At 38.8% G+C, this 13,934-nt stretch overlaps 1 protein-coding gene across 9 annotated transcripts in view; it reads right to left on the bottom strand.

Annotated features, from left to right (window-relative positions):
- SUGCT (succinyl-CoA:glutarate-CoA transferase) overlaps window positions 1-13,934 on the bottom strand; it is a 429,352-nt gene that overhangs the window by 93,436 nt on the left and 321,982 nt on the right. For 6 of the 9 annotated variants that reach the window (XM_003640712.6, XM_004939577.5, XM_004939568.5 and 3 more), the window contains one exon: window positions 9,144-9,479. The exons of the other annotated variants lie outside the window; for them this stretch is intronic. In XM_003640712.6, the coding sequence (XP_003640760.1) occupies window positions 9,316-9,479 (164 nt within the window). In that variant the 3' untranslated portion in view covers window positions 9,144-9,315. Of the gene's footprint in view, window positions 1-9,143; window positions 9,480-13,934 lie in introns of those variants that run through there. 9 annotated transcript variants of the gene reach the window in all.

The raw sequence follows: 13,934 nt of genomic DNA, 5'->3' as shown, positions 1-13,934 counted from the left end.
AATGCAGTATTACCTTCTGGTTTCCAAAAGGCAAAGTCTGTTGCCCACTCCTCTAGGGATGTTTTTGAAGCAAGTGATCAGAGCATACATCTCCAGCTCAGGGAACAGATCGTGCATGACTACCTAGTTCGTTTGAGTGCATTTTCCAAGACTTAGATAACTTTTGTTTGCAGTCAGCTCTTACTGGGCTGCTCCATGGCCTGGTGGCAGAGGTAGCTCCACTGGTGCTCCATCCATGTGTCTGTCCTGCCTGTGTGATTTCAGCTCTCTGCTTGGGAACCACTACGCAAACACAGTGACACAACCACACAGTGCTTAAGGCTTTCCTGCATCAGTTCTGAAATCCCTAGACAGGGCTTGTTCAGGTTACCGCCAAATCCATCAGTCTGTCCATGCCTGGGATCATTCTCCACAGCATTAATGCTGTATATCACTATTAGAGCTTAAGTGACCAGAAGGATCAACTGCAATAAAATTTTGCTAGATTTTTCTCAGTGTACCAAGACCTGTCATCATATTTTACTTTATCTTCTCTTCTCTTCTCTTCTCTTCTCTTCTCTTCTCTTCTCTTCTCTTCTCTTCTCTTCTCTTCTCTTCTCTTCTCTTCTCTTCTCTTCTCTTCTCTTCTCTTCTCTTCTCTTCTCTTCTCTTCTCTTCTCTTCTCTTCTCTTCTCTTCTCTTCTCTTCTCTTCTCTTCTCTTCTCTTCTCTTCTCTTCTCTTCTCTTCTCTTCTCTTCCCTTCCCTTCCCTTCCCTTCCCTTCCCTTCCCTTCCCTTCCCTTCCCTTCCCTGCTCTCCTCTCCTCTCCTCTCCTCTCCTCTCCTCTCCTCTCCTCTCCTCTCCTCTCCTCTCCTCTCCTCTCCTCTCCTCTCCTCTCCTCTCCTCTCCTCTCCCTTCCTTCCTCTCCCTCTCCTCTCCTCTCCTCTCCTCTCCTCTCCTCTCCTTCCCCTCCCCTCCCCTCCCCTCCCCTCCCCTTCCCTCTCCTCCCTCCCCTCCCCTCCCTCCCCTCCCTTCCCCTCCCCTCCCCTCCCTTCCCTCCCTTCCCTCTCCTCTCCTCTCCTCTCCTCTCCTCTCCTCTCCTCTCCTCTCCTCTCCTCTCCTCTCCTCTCCTCTCCTCTCCTCTCCTCTCCTCTCCTCTCCTCTCCTCTCCTCTCCTCTCCTCTCCTCTCCTCTCCTCTCCTCTCCTCTCCTCTCACTTTTTTCACTTGTGTTCCTTTTCTTGCCTCGTCTGTTTCTTTTTTTCACCTTATATGTAAAACCATCTTTTTTTCCATTTCCTCTAATGCTGCCAGTAGTCCTTCCTGGGAATATACATCACAGCTAATCTGCCTAACCTTAAAGTCACTATCCCCGTCAGAAAATGAGATTAACTTCCTGAACTTTTTGCAGCCGCTGCCAGAGAGGCCAAACTCTAACAGTTCATGATCTCAGTTTTATATGTAAGCAATCACTAGGTACAAAGATACTATCTGTTTATACCAAAATGATCTGTGGAGGTCTTTCACAAGCCCTTTGGGGAGGCTTCACTCTGCTTTAGTAAAGGGAGATTGGGAAACTGCAGTTGTTCATATTGGTTTTACGGGAAAAATAGAATGTCCTCACTTTGCAAAACAATTTAACTTCTCTGCTGTGCTGCAACACAAGCATACTAAAATCAACACAATGGCTCTGCAAGACAGACAATGGATTCCATCTGTCTAAACAGAGATGGCCTCCACTATCAGGTCAGCTCACAATCACTAGTCTGTCCTTTTGATTGGAAAGTACCAAACTGCATATGCGCAGTTTAAAAGAAGGGACTGGGACTCATCCAGCATCAAACAGGAAATCTGTGGCACATGGATTCTCTGATAGCCTCCAGTTAGTCCAGGAGGCACTGGACTTATCTTCTTTGTATGAGGATAAAGCCTTAAATGCTATGAAACCGTACAGATCTAAGATAAATCCCACCATTTCAAGATCTTTTCCTGTATCTTCTGCTATCAATCTTCTCATCTTAACAGTTGAACTTCTGTCTCCTTCTCCAGCAAAAAATTCTGAAGAACTACCTCTGACTTTACTGACAGGAAGAGGAAGGGAATACACTTGATCAGTCCAATTCAGATAGCTTTAAATCACATAATGCTTATTTCCTTACAGAGCAAATGCTCATGCCCAACTTATTCAAATACATGAATAACATTAAAGAGCCTCTACTTCAAAGCATCATACAAAATCACCTCAATCCCAGCATTCAGCTGCTGACTGAATGCCCACGTGGTACTGTGGACAATTAGATATTTAAAAAAATACTGCTAGTAAAATCATTGGTAGAATTCAATTCCAACAACTGCCTAAAAAAAACTCCTAAAAAAACTGCACTCCCAAAAACTCAGAGAACTAAGCTGGACAAATTCCAGGCATGTAATGAAGCCAGCAATTACCTGCATTTTTTCCCGAAGACATATATATGTACAAAGGATGTTGCCAGCTCCAGAAACTTTATCATGAAACTTGCTATTCCTTGTTTTCCTTTTAATATCATATCTAGATATATTGTTCTATCAAACTACTTTAGAAATCTATGAATTTTTAAACTGCTCCTGATTGTCTTAAGGTCTGATTCTGGGTATTTGAGTATTTAAGTTTGGCAGTATCCACATTTTCCACAATAAACTACTCCCAAAAATGTTTAGGATTTCTCTTCTCTTCAAAATACAGTTCACTAAATGAGTCTCCTACTGATGTCATGCAGTAGAACTGATAATAGTATGATTATTAATGCAGTTACACATATTATATAAAACCTCACGGGTATTTAATAAGTACCTATGTTTTATATAATATCATAATTTAAAGTGAAAATGAAATGATGAGAGAGAGAACAATTTTTAGCCCTATCAAAGAAGTAACCCTCCTAGTGATTTAAATTTTCTGGATGAGAGCATAATAAAACATGAAAGCCTTTCCCTTGGAAAATTAAAGAAATGAGGGTTTGTGTACCTGGAATGTTCCTGATTATTCTAAAGCATCTCCAGAGAGAAAATATGTTACTAGCTTGTCTATACGCAAATGACACAATCTGGCATGTTCAAAAATACACATAATTCATGCTGTAGACTTAGGTTTAGATTCAAAGCCCACTGAAATCAGTGAGAGTTCTCCTTCATTGCCTTCAAAGGGTAATGGATTACGGTTTCAATTACACAATGTTTATGGCATAAAATAGATCTGTAATGTTTTCTACATTTCATATGTAGTTTTCATACTTTGGGATAATTAATTTCTTGGTTCAATGTGTTGTTAACCAGCAATACATTTTTAGAAATCAGATGTATGCCCTAAAACTCTTCAAAAGCAGTTGTAACTGTAAAGGGGGTAAGACAACCTGTGCATAAGGAGTCAATCTGAAGAAGGCAAACCCCATAAGGCAGGCAATAGATAGTCTTCAAAAGTATTAAGCAATGCAAATTTGTTAAGAAATTAACATTTCTTACCAATTTACTATGACGGTTTCTCCCACCTCACCAGATCCAAGATTGCAACCAGGCTCTGCTGCCAATCTGTTTGGTCACACACTCTTGCCAGGTGAGATACTGTTTCAGCTAGCATCTTTCTGCAGAGGTACAGGTAGACTTGGGCTGCACACAAGGGCTCCAGTTACTTACCGTACTGCAAAATCTGGAGGTTTATGCCAACACAGATGTATCTGAACACAAGTCTCATGCACAGTATGCTCTATTCTTAAGGTCCTTACTCTATATCAAGCTGTTTCCCAGAAAACATGATCCTTAGGGAATGGAGAATTCCATGAAGTGGATACATTATAGCCAGGGCTGCACAGGAGTACATGCAACTAGACAATAGGTATTGTTTTGGAAAACATGAATTCAGAAAAATGGTTCCTCAGTAACTCATGTATAGTTTTGTAGTATGATTGCTTCATGATCTTATTTTCTCCAGCTAGATTGCATTTCCCATTAAGCAGCACGGCATGCTCTTGTGATAAACTCATGTGATATACAATAGGAGTCCTTGTGGCCACCTGGCCTGAAGATGACATGGGGCACAAGAAACTCAAAGGAAGCTTTGTTTGGCATTGCTGAATTGGTATTTCCATCTTTCATCTAAAAGCCTTTACTCTAGACCTTGGGAGATAGAGGGTTTTAATAAAAAGATTTTAAAAAATATCAGGCAACTGTCACTTTTCTCACATTACATTTGGTTTAGTCAGAAGCTCAGTGTTCCAGAAGAAGAGAGGCAGTGGAAAATGTATACATCAGCGTGCATTTTTATATGTAACTTTTTAGTGTGGAAGTTTAACTTCCAAAGGATCTGCAAGAGATGAGAGCTACATATGCAATCCTTTACCAGGTTACACATCGTCAAATTTCTTCCCATATTTTAAAGGTTTTTTGGCCAGTCTGGAGCAATAGTTACATAGATGAATTGTGAAATAGCTGAAAGACAGAAGCAGTTCCAGAAATGCGGGCTCTTCCTCAGTCTGCTTTCCTGAGTATTTTTAAGTAAGAAGTGTGACGCTGCTCGCTAAATTAGACCAATATGAGGGCCTTGTAAGGAAGTACACCCTTTACACTATGATTTTTATGGATTTCTTATTAGCTAAAGACTAACTGGTACTTAGTAATTCACTTTTATCTACAGCACTGGAGAAAAGAGAAAAAAACAAAAAATTAACAACTTATCTCCATCTTAACTCCTGCTTGGCCCTCCTTCAGTGCTTGACACAGCCTGTGCCAAAAATGTTGTTGCAGAAGTTTCATGGGTCCCTGGCATATGTGATTCCACGCATTTTTCTCACATATCTGATCCAAATCCCAGTCACAACAGAAACATACAGTAATTGAATTGAGTGGCTGTCAACTTTAAAAAGGTGACTTTATCACTGTTTATCAGTGTATTTTTATCACATTGACCAGTATCATGCAGCCCTCTGTGTAGGAGGTTACTTGATCCTGCAGGAACTGCTCTGAGGTAGATTTTTTTTTGTCAGCTAATAGCGTTTAGCATTTCACCAGGGCACATTAAAGCCAATGTACAAGCAGTTAAGAAAAGTACTGTATCTGGCACTGCTTAATGTCATTGACATGAAATGTGAGCAGCTGTGCCAGCATTCCTGAACTCTGAAAGTACTCTACCTTTCCTCTATCTTTTCACAATTAAATAGCTTTTAATACATTTTGGGTAAATAAATACCTTTTAATACACTGCAGTTATGTTATGAAGGTCAAAGTATTAACTATGTCTTGTCATGTAGATACTAAAAGAAATCATAACCATTTTAGTCATAGAGATGCCAAACTGCTTGTTACCTCCTGGTTCACCAGGCTGAGGCATTACAGTGCTATGTGAGTGGCAAAACTGTACGCTGATTTAATGAAAATGTCCTCTCTAGTTGCTCAGTATGCTTGCTCGTGCACTAGAAGAACTACTATAACTGCTATTTTAGCCTTAGCACATTGCCGATAGACATCTTCAGGCTGAGCTTTAATCTTTTAAGAAGCAAGGCCAAAACACTGATTAATATCAACAATCATCCAGAGACTCTATTTCAATGAGCTTAATACAAAAGGACCTTTATATTTTGTAGTTAAGTCAGGAATGGGGATATTTTTCCTTTCTCTGCTTGTTTGTATATATATGTGTAGATGTATAAAGAAAAAAGAAGATAACAAAATAACTTCTTTTTCTGTTCATTTTTATAAACCTGAGAAGAAAATGAGCATTTTCCTTCCTGCAAGATTAAATGATGCCTATTAAAAGAGCAGTTTTCACATGAACATGTATACACAGGCCTTTGTATACTGGCAGGAATGCTGACATGGTGGGTGGGCATCTGCTAGTAACCTGTTACAAAAAATACTTTGGATGTCAACTCTAAAGCATTCCTTGAAGGCAGTCAGTGCAGGGACTTCCCATGCACTCAGGCAACCATGCAGGAACTTACTAAATGCATGGGAAGATGCTGGGGGAGAGAAACTATGAATGAGAACTGTATAGGAGCAAGAAAATTCCATCACTGTCCAATTGCATGCTGTTCAATTGGAAATAACTTTTGGTGAACCATAATATACTTGAGCTCGATCCTAAGATTTTGCAAAGCCAGCCTGACTCCATCATTTTTGCAGTTTTCTGGGTGATTTATACTTGATGAAGAGCCTTACAAGTTTTTATGGAGAAAAAAAAAGGAAGATGATGTGAGGGAGGCTGAGGACACATTTTCTATATTCAAGTAAAGACAATACAAGGACAGTGGGGTTCTCAGTGCAGAGAAAGGAGTCAAAGGGGCCGTGGACCAAAGAGTCAGAACTGATCAGAATGAAAATGTCCCTTTCAAATAGCAGTTACAGCATCCTGGCAGATAGTTTTATGTGGGTTCGGATTTGAACCAGTCAAGAGATGCAAGAGGTGTGTCTTCTCTCTCTCTCTCTCTCTTTTTTTTTTTTAATATAATGGTGTTTAGATCAAATCAATAAAGCCAACCCATTCACACTCACACCATGACAGCAACAGCAGATTTCTCTCCTATTTAAGCAGAGAAAAAAAAAACATTCCTTGCCTGAGAGAGCTACATCCCTCCCCTGAAATTGGAGGGATCTCAGCTTATGAGGTTCAGAATCCCATGTGATGATTGATTTTCAGCTTTCCATGACAAGAGAAAGCCATTTTGAAATGAAAGATTGTCAAAATGTATCTGGCAATTGAGCTCCAGAGACACATATTCCTAAATATTACTTTGAAGAGAGCAGTAATTTTCTTTTACTGCATTTATTTACCAATTTTTAAAGGAAAATGGCACTATACTAGCTCGGATATTATGAAGACAATTATTTAAAAGTCCATAAAATTACAAAAAATCAAAGGGCCAGATCTTGTGAAAGGGCAAAATTTCATGATCAGATCTTGGAAGCTCACAGGACTTCTTAGGTTTCCAGACATGAAACACCTTCCACCTAGAAGAAGAGTTAGCAACAGTATGTGTTTGAGTGTACGACTTAATCAAACACTGAGAAAGCAAAATTATATCTGGATTGCTCCCACTGCAGTGAGTACTGGAGGTGAGACAATATAATGCCTCTGATTATCTCCCTAGGAATTTGACTGTCAACATACTAGAGAGGAAAACACTAAGAAGAAAAGAAGAAAGGGAAACACTGTTTGAGTGTACACTCTGCAAGAAATATCTTAGGGAGTTAATAGCCAGATATTTTGCTGACTTAAACAAGCATTGTTACATTAAAAACAAAGAAGCTCTGCCTATTTATTGTAGCCAAGGATGTGGTGATTAGCTATTTCCATTGCTTGGAAAACCACAGGAAGAAAAATATTTTTTAAAAAATCCTTTAACAAAACTGTCCAATATTTTACTATATCTTATGTACGTAGTTCTTAGAAATGGGAAGAAGAGGGCCCTTAAAAAATAGAACTGTGAAATTCATTTGTAAATGCTTTCCGATAGTGCTGAATAGTTTGCACTAATAAACAAAAATCAGTTACCCAGATTATCCATTTTATGTGTTGCTGAATTCAAAATTCTGCTTTTCACATTAAAATAGGGGACATTCCCCTTAGATTAAAAAGAAGGCAGACTATATCAAAACCTTTTCCAATTCAGTTTCAATTCTTCACCTATCATCTCCCTATTCTCAATTCAGACTTATTTCTGTATTTATTTAAGAAGTCACTCTTCCAGAATCTCATGATGTCTTTAGCACATGGACAGAGTATGGAATTTGCTGCCAGAAATGCAATGCAAGGGAAGAGGAAAAAAAAAAAAAAAAAGATCTGAAGGAAAAAGAAAGAACACAAAAACACAGAGAAAACAAACAAACAAATGAACCAAAACAACTGGGCTTCAAAAATGAGCCACCACAGTAGGGTCCCACTTCCAATTTGATTATGTAATGACCTCTTTTTTCCTCCAGAAGGTAATAGAGTCTGAAGTTCAGATATAATGCAGAGGATGTTGTTTGTTAGAGTGGAAACAAAGGGAAAAGCTAGTTATAATGCCAGGATTGTTTCTGATACTTTGGGAGAAATACAGACGTTATTTGTTAAGTGACAATTTGAGTTAGTTTTATTTAGTTCTAGGAACATAAAGGCTTTGCCTCATTCCCAGGATGCACACAACAAAGGTTAGGCCCGCCCATACACAGTTTACATTAGCTGTAAATTATATGCTGGGATAGAGGGGCATGGCATTTCTTCTGTGAGTGAAGTACAGCCAAATTGGTTTGTATAGAAGAAATGGGTCTTCCTTAATTTTTTCCTTGCTATTTGTCATGGATCAAATTTTTTCACCTTCTCACAATACATGGTGCTTTGCTCCGAAGAACAACCCTACTACAGGATATCGTATTACTAACTCTGATGAAGGTTAGTCAACTCTGACCATGTTATAATCACAGGGATGGGACTAAGACAAAAGTTTTGCAGAGATTTGTATTTAAGCTATGTTTTATTCACAGTGAAAGGCATTTTGGATGGCATCTAGTGTCAGAGATAAATATCAGTACCTACTCACAGAACCAGACTAAAAACTTGGGCAAGTTCTGGCATATGACATTTGGCATGTAATTTTGTGGATCAGTGTTTAATTAAGAGCACTCTGGGCCTTCCTGGATAAAATTACAAAAGACAATTCAATCACAGTTTATCTCTCAATCAGTCTTAGAAGAAGTTGATTTCATAACTGAAGAACTGGATCAATTCCAGCTTTTCTCTGCTAACATGTTGAGTTTGTCATGATCGTGCAATGTAATATAAAGACGTACCAGTAATTGGTAATACCAGGGAACAGAAGACTTTTTCAGTGGTCACTCTACCTGTGTTTTACAATAGAGATGAAAAGTTCATGACTGATGATTCTGTTCAGAATCAATTAGATCAACCAGTAGCTTGTACATGGCTGATTTTCCACTAAAGTAACTGTGCAAGCCAGCTTTCTGCAACGGGAGAGCCTAGTACAAGAATTGCTACATTTCTGGTTCTTTTCACTAACATAATATCTTTCTGGGGACAAACACTTAGGCAATTACTGTAATTACGATAAGACCTCCATTTCCCATACAGAAAATGAGTAGCCACATAGGGCTGTATAATTACATTTAACCCTCCTTCCCCCCCAAAAATCTTACACTTGGACAGTATGAAATTGTTTATTTGATACATCCGTGTTAAAATCATACAAACACACATGGAAGAAAACTAAGAATTAAATTATGTCTTCTTTTTGAGTCCCATTAGGGGAGGTGAAGGGAGCATAGAGAGGACAAAGCTATATGAGCTCAGTGTGAAGGAATGTAGCTAATGTTCCTTATCTGACCTCATGCTGAGCCACAACACCAGTGCGGAGCAGTTCTTCTATGGCATCATCTTCATACCTAAGCATGCCTTTCAGTATCTCCACTGTATGCTGTCCAACAAGTGGAGGTGGTTTGGGATGTGACACAACAAATTCACTATATCTTACACCTGGCCCTGTTAAAAAACCAAAAACAAACAAACAAAAACAAAAAACAAAAACAAAAACAAACAAACAAACAAACAAACAAAACAGATGGGAAAGAAATTATTTTCAACATTTACTGCCCATATCACAATATTGAAGTGTTAATGCTAGTATAAAGAAAAGTATCTAATTTTCACAGCAGTCTTAACACAGTGTGTATTAGTTTCAGCTGGGATGGATTTTTCTTCAGAGTGTCTGGTACGATGCTGTGTTTTTGGTTCTAGGAGAAATATAATGTTGGTAACACACCACTGTTTATAGTTGCTGCTAAGCAGTTCTGTACAGAGCCAAGACCATTCTCAGCGAAGGGGCCAAGGAGCTGAGAGGGAACAGAATTAGGACAGCTGACTTAAACTGGAAAAAAGGATATTCCATATCATATGTCATCATGTGGAAAGAGTTTCGAAGGGTGTTGGGAGTTCATCTGGCTCTTACACTGCTTGCGGTCTAGCTGGGCATCGGTGAGAGGGTGGTGAGCAATTGCTTGTGCATCAGTTGTTATGTACATTCATATATATACATATATATAGTCATACCTATTATCCTTTTCCTTTTATCTATCATAGTAAATAATTTTATCTCAACACACAAGTTAGACTTTTTTTTTTTCCCTTGATTCCCTCCTCCATTCCACTGGGCAGGGGGTTGCAAGTGAATGAATGTGATGCTTAGCCACCTGCTGGGTTAAACCACAACACAGTGCTTATTTACCACAGAAAAGTTATATTCTGGAAATAAAGACTAAATAAATTCCTGCCAACAATAATGCAGCAATAAGCCAGTTTTAGGTAGTTCACCCAAATACAGATTCACTGAATATTTGTCCAACATTAAGAAAGTTTTCCCAGCAATATGTGTATCAGGTGTTCTCAGACTAATCCTGGGCCTACCACTCTCTGCTAACCTAACAACATAGACAATGCTAAATCCACACAGTGGGATGTGCTGCAGAGATCCCCACACTGTCCACAACAGGAGGCAGGACAAATATCAGAACCCAAGAAAATGTCATGTAAAGGCACTGTTACTGTTTTCCCAGTAGCACATGTGCAGCACCATCTCCAGCAAGCACCTCTGTAGCATCCATCATTACCCTGCAGTGATGAAGGACTGGCATCATGCTCAGAAATAGTATTTCTCACCTTGTTTTATGTTTTCAAGAAAAAACAAACATAGTAGCAGCCATATGAAACTTAACAGTGGTTTATTTACTTTGGCAAGAATAACTTTAAAGGTGGAAATCTATTAGGGAAGCTGGCAATGATACAAAAACTTTCGTGTCTATTGCAGGTATTCAGTTCTTAGCAATCCTCTGCAGTGAATTGAAGAAAGATTTCAATGCAGTTCTTTGTAGACAAGTAGTTATATTATTATTGTCAGTCTCAGAAGAAAGAACAGGCTACACATTTACTCTGAGATCAAAAAGACTGTTTTATAGAGAAACAGAGGATAATAATTTCCAGAATTGTCAGTTAAAAGCTTTTTCTCTAATAAATAATTCAACAACTTTTGATGCTTTTGACAACAGCCAGAAAGATTCCTCTATTCATACTTATGGCCTTTATTATACCCTCATAAGGATTTTACAGAAAAAGCTATACGTAGTTACATCTTCCCTGATATCACTACAGCTTTACTTGGAAATTGAAAGAAATATATACACAGAACAGTTTGGCTTAGTTCTGAAGGAATAACAGAACATCAACTTGCAAGGGAAACAAACCACAAGAAGTCATCCAATAAGAAGATGAGTAAGGAAGTTGACTACTTGAGCTAATGTTTATTTGAGCAGAGCTGCTGAATAAGGTCACACGGCTTGCCAAATTATGCTGGTTTTGCAACAGTCTTCCCTAAGCAGATCACTTGTAATCAAATGTTTAACACAGCATTCACAGGTATTCATCTCAAAGTGAGAATGATGGGATAGGAGAAGGGATGCTTAGGAAAACTTTTTTTTTCCCAAGCCGATTGGGTAAGTTCCTAATGAGTATGCTCCTAGCAGAGCTGAGGTATAGTTCCTGTGTTTCAAAGGAAAGGAGGGAACTAGGGAATTACAGATCAAATCATTAAACTTCAAGTGATATTAAATATTGTAGAAAATAATTACACTGCAAGTACTCAGGATATATCTGTTAAGAACAAATAACATTCATTCAGCCTCCTCTATATCTAACCAGAAGAAGCACTGAGGGTGAGATACATCCCACCTAACTTCATATACTAATAATCTAGATATAGATTTTTAGTTGCTTAGGTTCCCTTCTGAGTAATTGCAGATGAGAAGACGCGCATTTTAAATTCACTAAAGAAACATGGTCTAGGTAAATCCAAAGCCAGGTACAATTCTCAGTGGGAAATCATATTCAGAGAACAGCTACCTGGGGTCTTCTAAAACAGGAGAATGCTTCAAGTGAGCTCCACAGGAATCTGTTGAGAATGAAGCACTAATCGGTATTTTTTAGTGGGTCAGTTGATGGAACTCACATTGTACCTGCTCAGGTTTCAGAGGAGTTCAAGTTAAAACTGACTGTGAAATAGATTTCACAATGACCAGGCCATGCCAGAGAAATGCTCTGATAAAACAGGGTGAAATTCAATAATGTCAAGGGGAAGGAGCTACATTTAATTACATAAATACAGGGCAGGGGACAATCAGCAAGGTAGAAAAAGCTAGGGGTTACTCTAGATCACAAAGTGAATATGAGTCAACAACATTATGTTGTTGCGAAAAAGGCTATAGCATCATGTGGGGTTGTACAAAAAAGAGCGATACCTGCAGGACACATGAAATAATCCTTTTGCTCTAGTTAGGGATGGCAGGTCACAGCTGGAATGATGAATAGTGGGGGCCCCCCACTGCATAGCCACAAACCCCAAGAGTTTTTCGCAGAACAGCAACCAAAATGATCAGCAAAGGCATCAATGACTGAACAAAGTGGCTCATGTACCTGAAGAGAAGGCCAGTAAAAAAAATATTGTCTTCTGAACCATCTTCAAAAATTCTAACTGTGACCCCTCTGCAACATGAAAGTAAACCCTTTTTCATATTCATGATGGATGAGAAATTAATTGACTTAAATTGCAAAAGTAAGAGTAAAGTTAGGTGTTAGAAAATAAACTTCAGTCATGGTAGGGGCAGTGAAATGCTGAAAGAGGTCTTGCAAGGGGTCTACAGATTTCCTATCAATCAGGCTTTTAGGAATGATTATGTTGGTATAGCTGAATCTATGGCTGGTCCTTGAGACTTCTTGATCTCTCACAGTACCTTTCACAAACTAATATTTGTGAGAGCTAAACTGGGGGTAACTTTTCTATTAACTTATGTCCCTAATTCAATTCAGTTTGAACATAATTCATTTTTCAGAGGAAATCCCATGTGAGGGATCAATACCTTTTAAAAGGACAGGTGACATCACCAAAATACATTCATATTAATTCCTCTTCCTAAGACTGACAGAGGGCTGAACTGGTCCTAGTGCAAGCCACAGGACTGATGTATATATGTCAACTGGAATGCTTATGAAGAGAATTTCAGAGTAAAAATGCCCCTTAGAGATCTAGAAATTCAAAGTAGCCACAAAACTATTACACAATTTATATAAAAGATAAAAACAAATAAAATAGAAATACTCTTATTTCTGGCATGCACAGCTGAGGACATATATATGCCTTCTTCATACAGAGAAATCATCAGACTCAGAGAGGAACTAATCAGTATTTATACATGGTTTCCACTTTCTTGTGCAAATTTTTGCTCGTGTAAAAATTTCCTGTCTTAAATCCCAGGAGTTCTTGCAGTGATAACAGAAGACATTGACTAAACCTCTAATGAGAGGAAAACAAAATTGATATGAAGTGTACAACAGGCATAGAATGCTTCACACTTCCCAAAGAAATTAATCTTACAAAGTAGAACACGCTAAAGAACTGCACAGCAATTATAAAAAACAGTGTCTTTTTTGAGCTTTCATTGTTTGACACATCATTCATCACGCTACTTTTCACTTTGACAGAGTTATAAAGTTATCTACATTCATTCAAAGGAGCTAGTTGTTAATGATCCATCATTAACGATTCTCTGTTCTTTCCTTGTGTAACTTCTCCTTGGCTTCTGTGTCAATTAGGAGGGTGCAAAGCTTGCCAGTCAGGCTTCAGCAATCCCACGCTCCTACCGAACAACACTCCCGGAGAGCAACCAGCAGAATGCTATGCAAATGCTAATTAAACACAACTGCCTTATGAGGAAACCATCCCTTCAGGCAGAGGGAGGTGAACTGCTTTAATTAAGGTCAGAAGCATTTGCATGTGGGTGAGTTACAAGGGAGCTCTGCAGATGAAAGCAAGCCTTCACTGGGATAGAAGCAAAGTTACTGGCTGGAGGAGGTCACCTGTTGGTCCCATCCTGCTATAAGCAGGACACTATT

Source organism: Gallus gallus, chromosome 2, assembly GCF_016699485.2.
Source record: "Gallus gallus isolate bGalGal1 chromosome 2, bGalGal1.mat.broiler.GRCg7b, whole genome shotgun sequence".
Taxonomy (NCBI): Eukaryota; Metazoa; Chordata; class Aves; order Galliformes; family Phasianidae; genus Gallus; species Gallus gallus.
The sequence above is the reverse complement of the archived record's forward strand: the minus strand, read 5'-3'. Positions and strand labels throughout refer to the sequence as shown.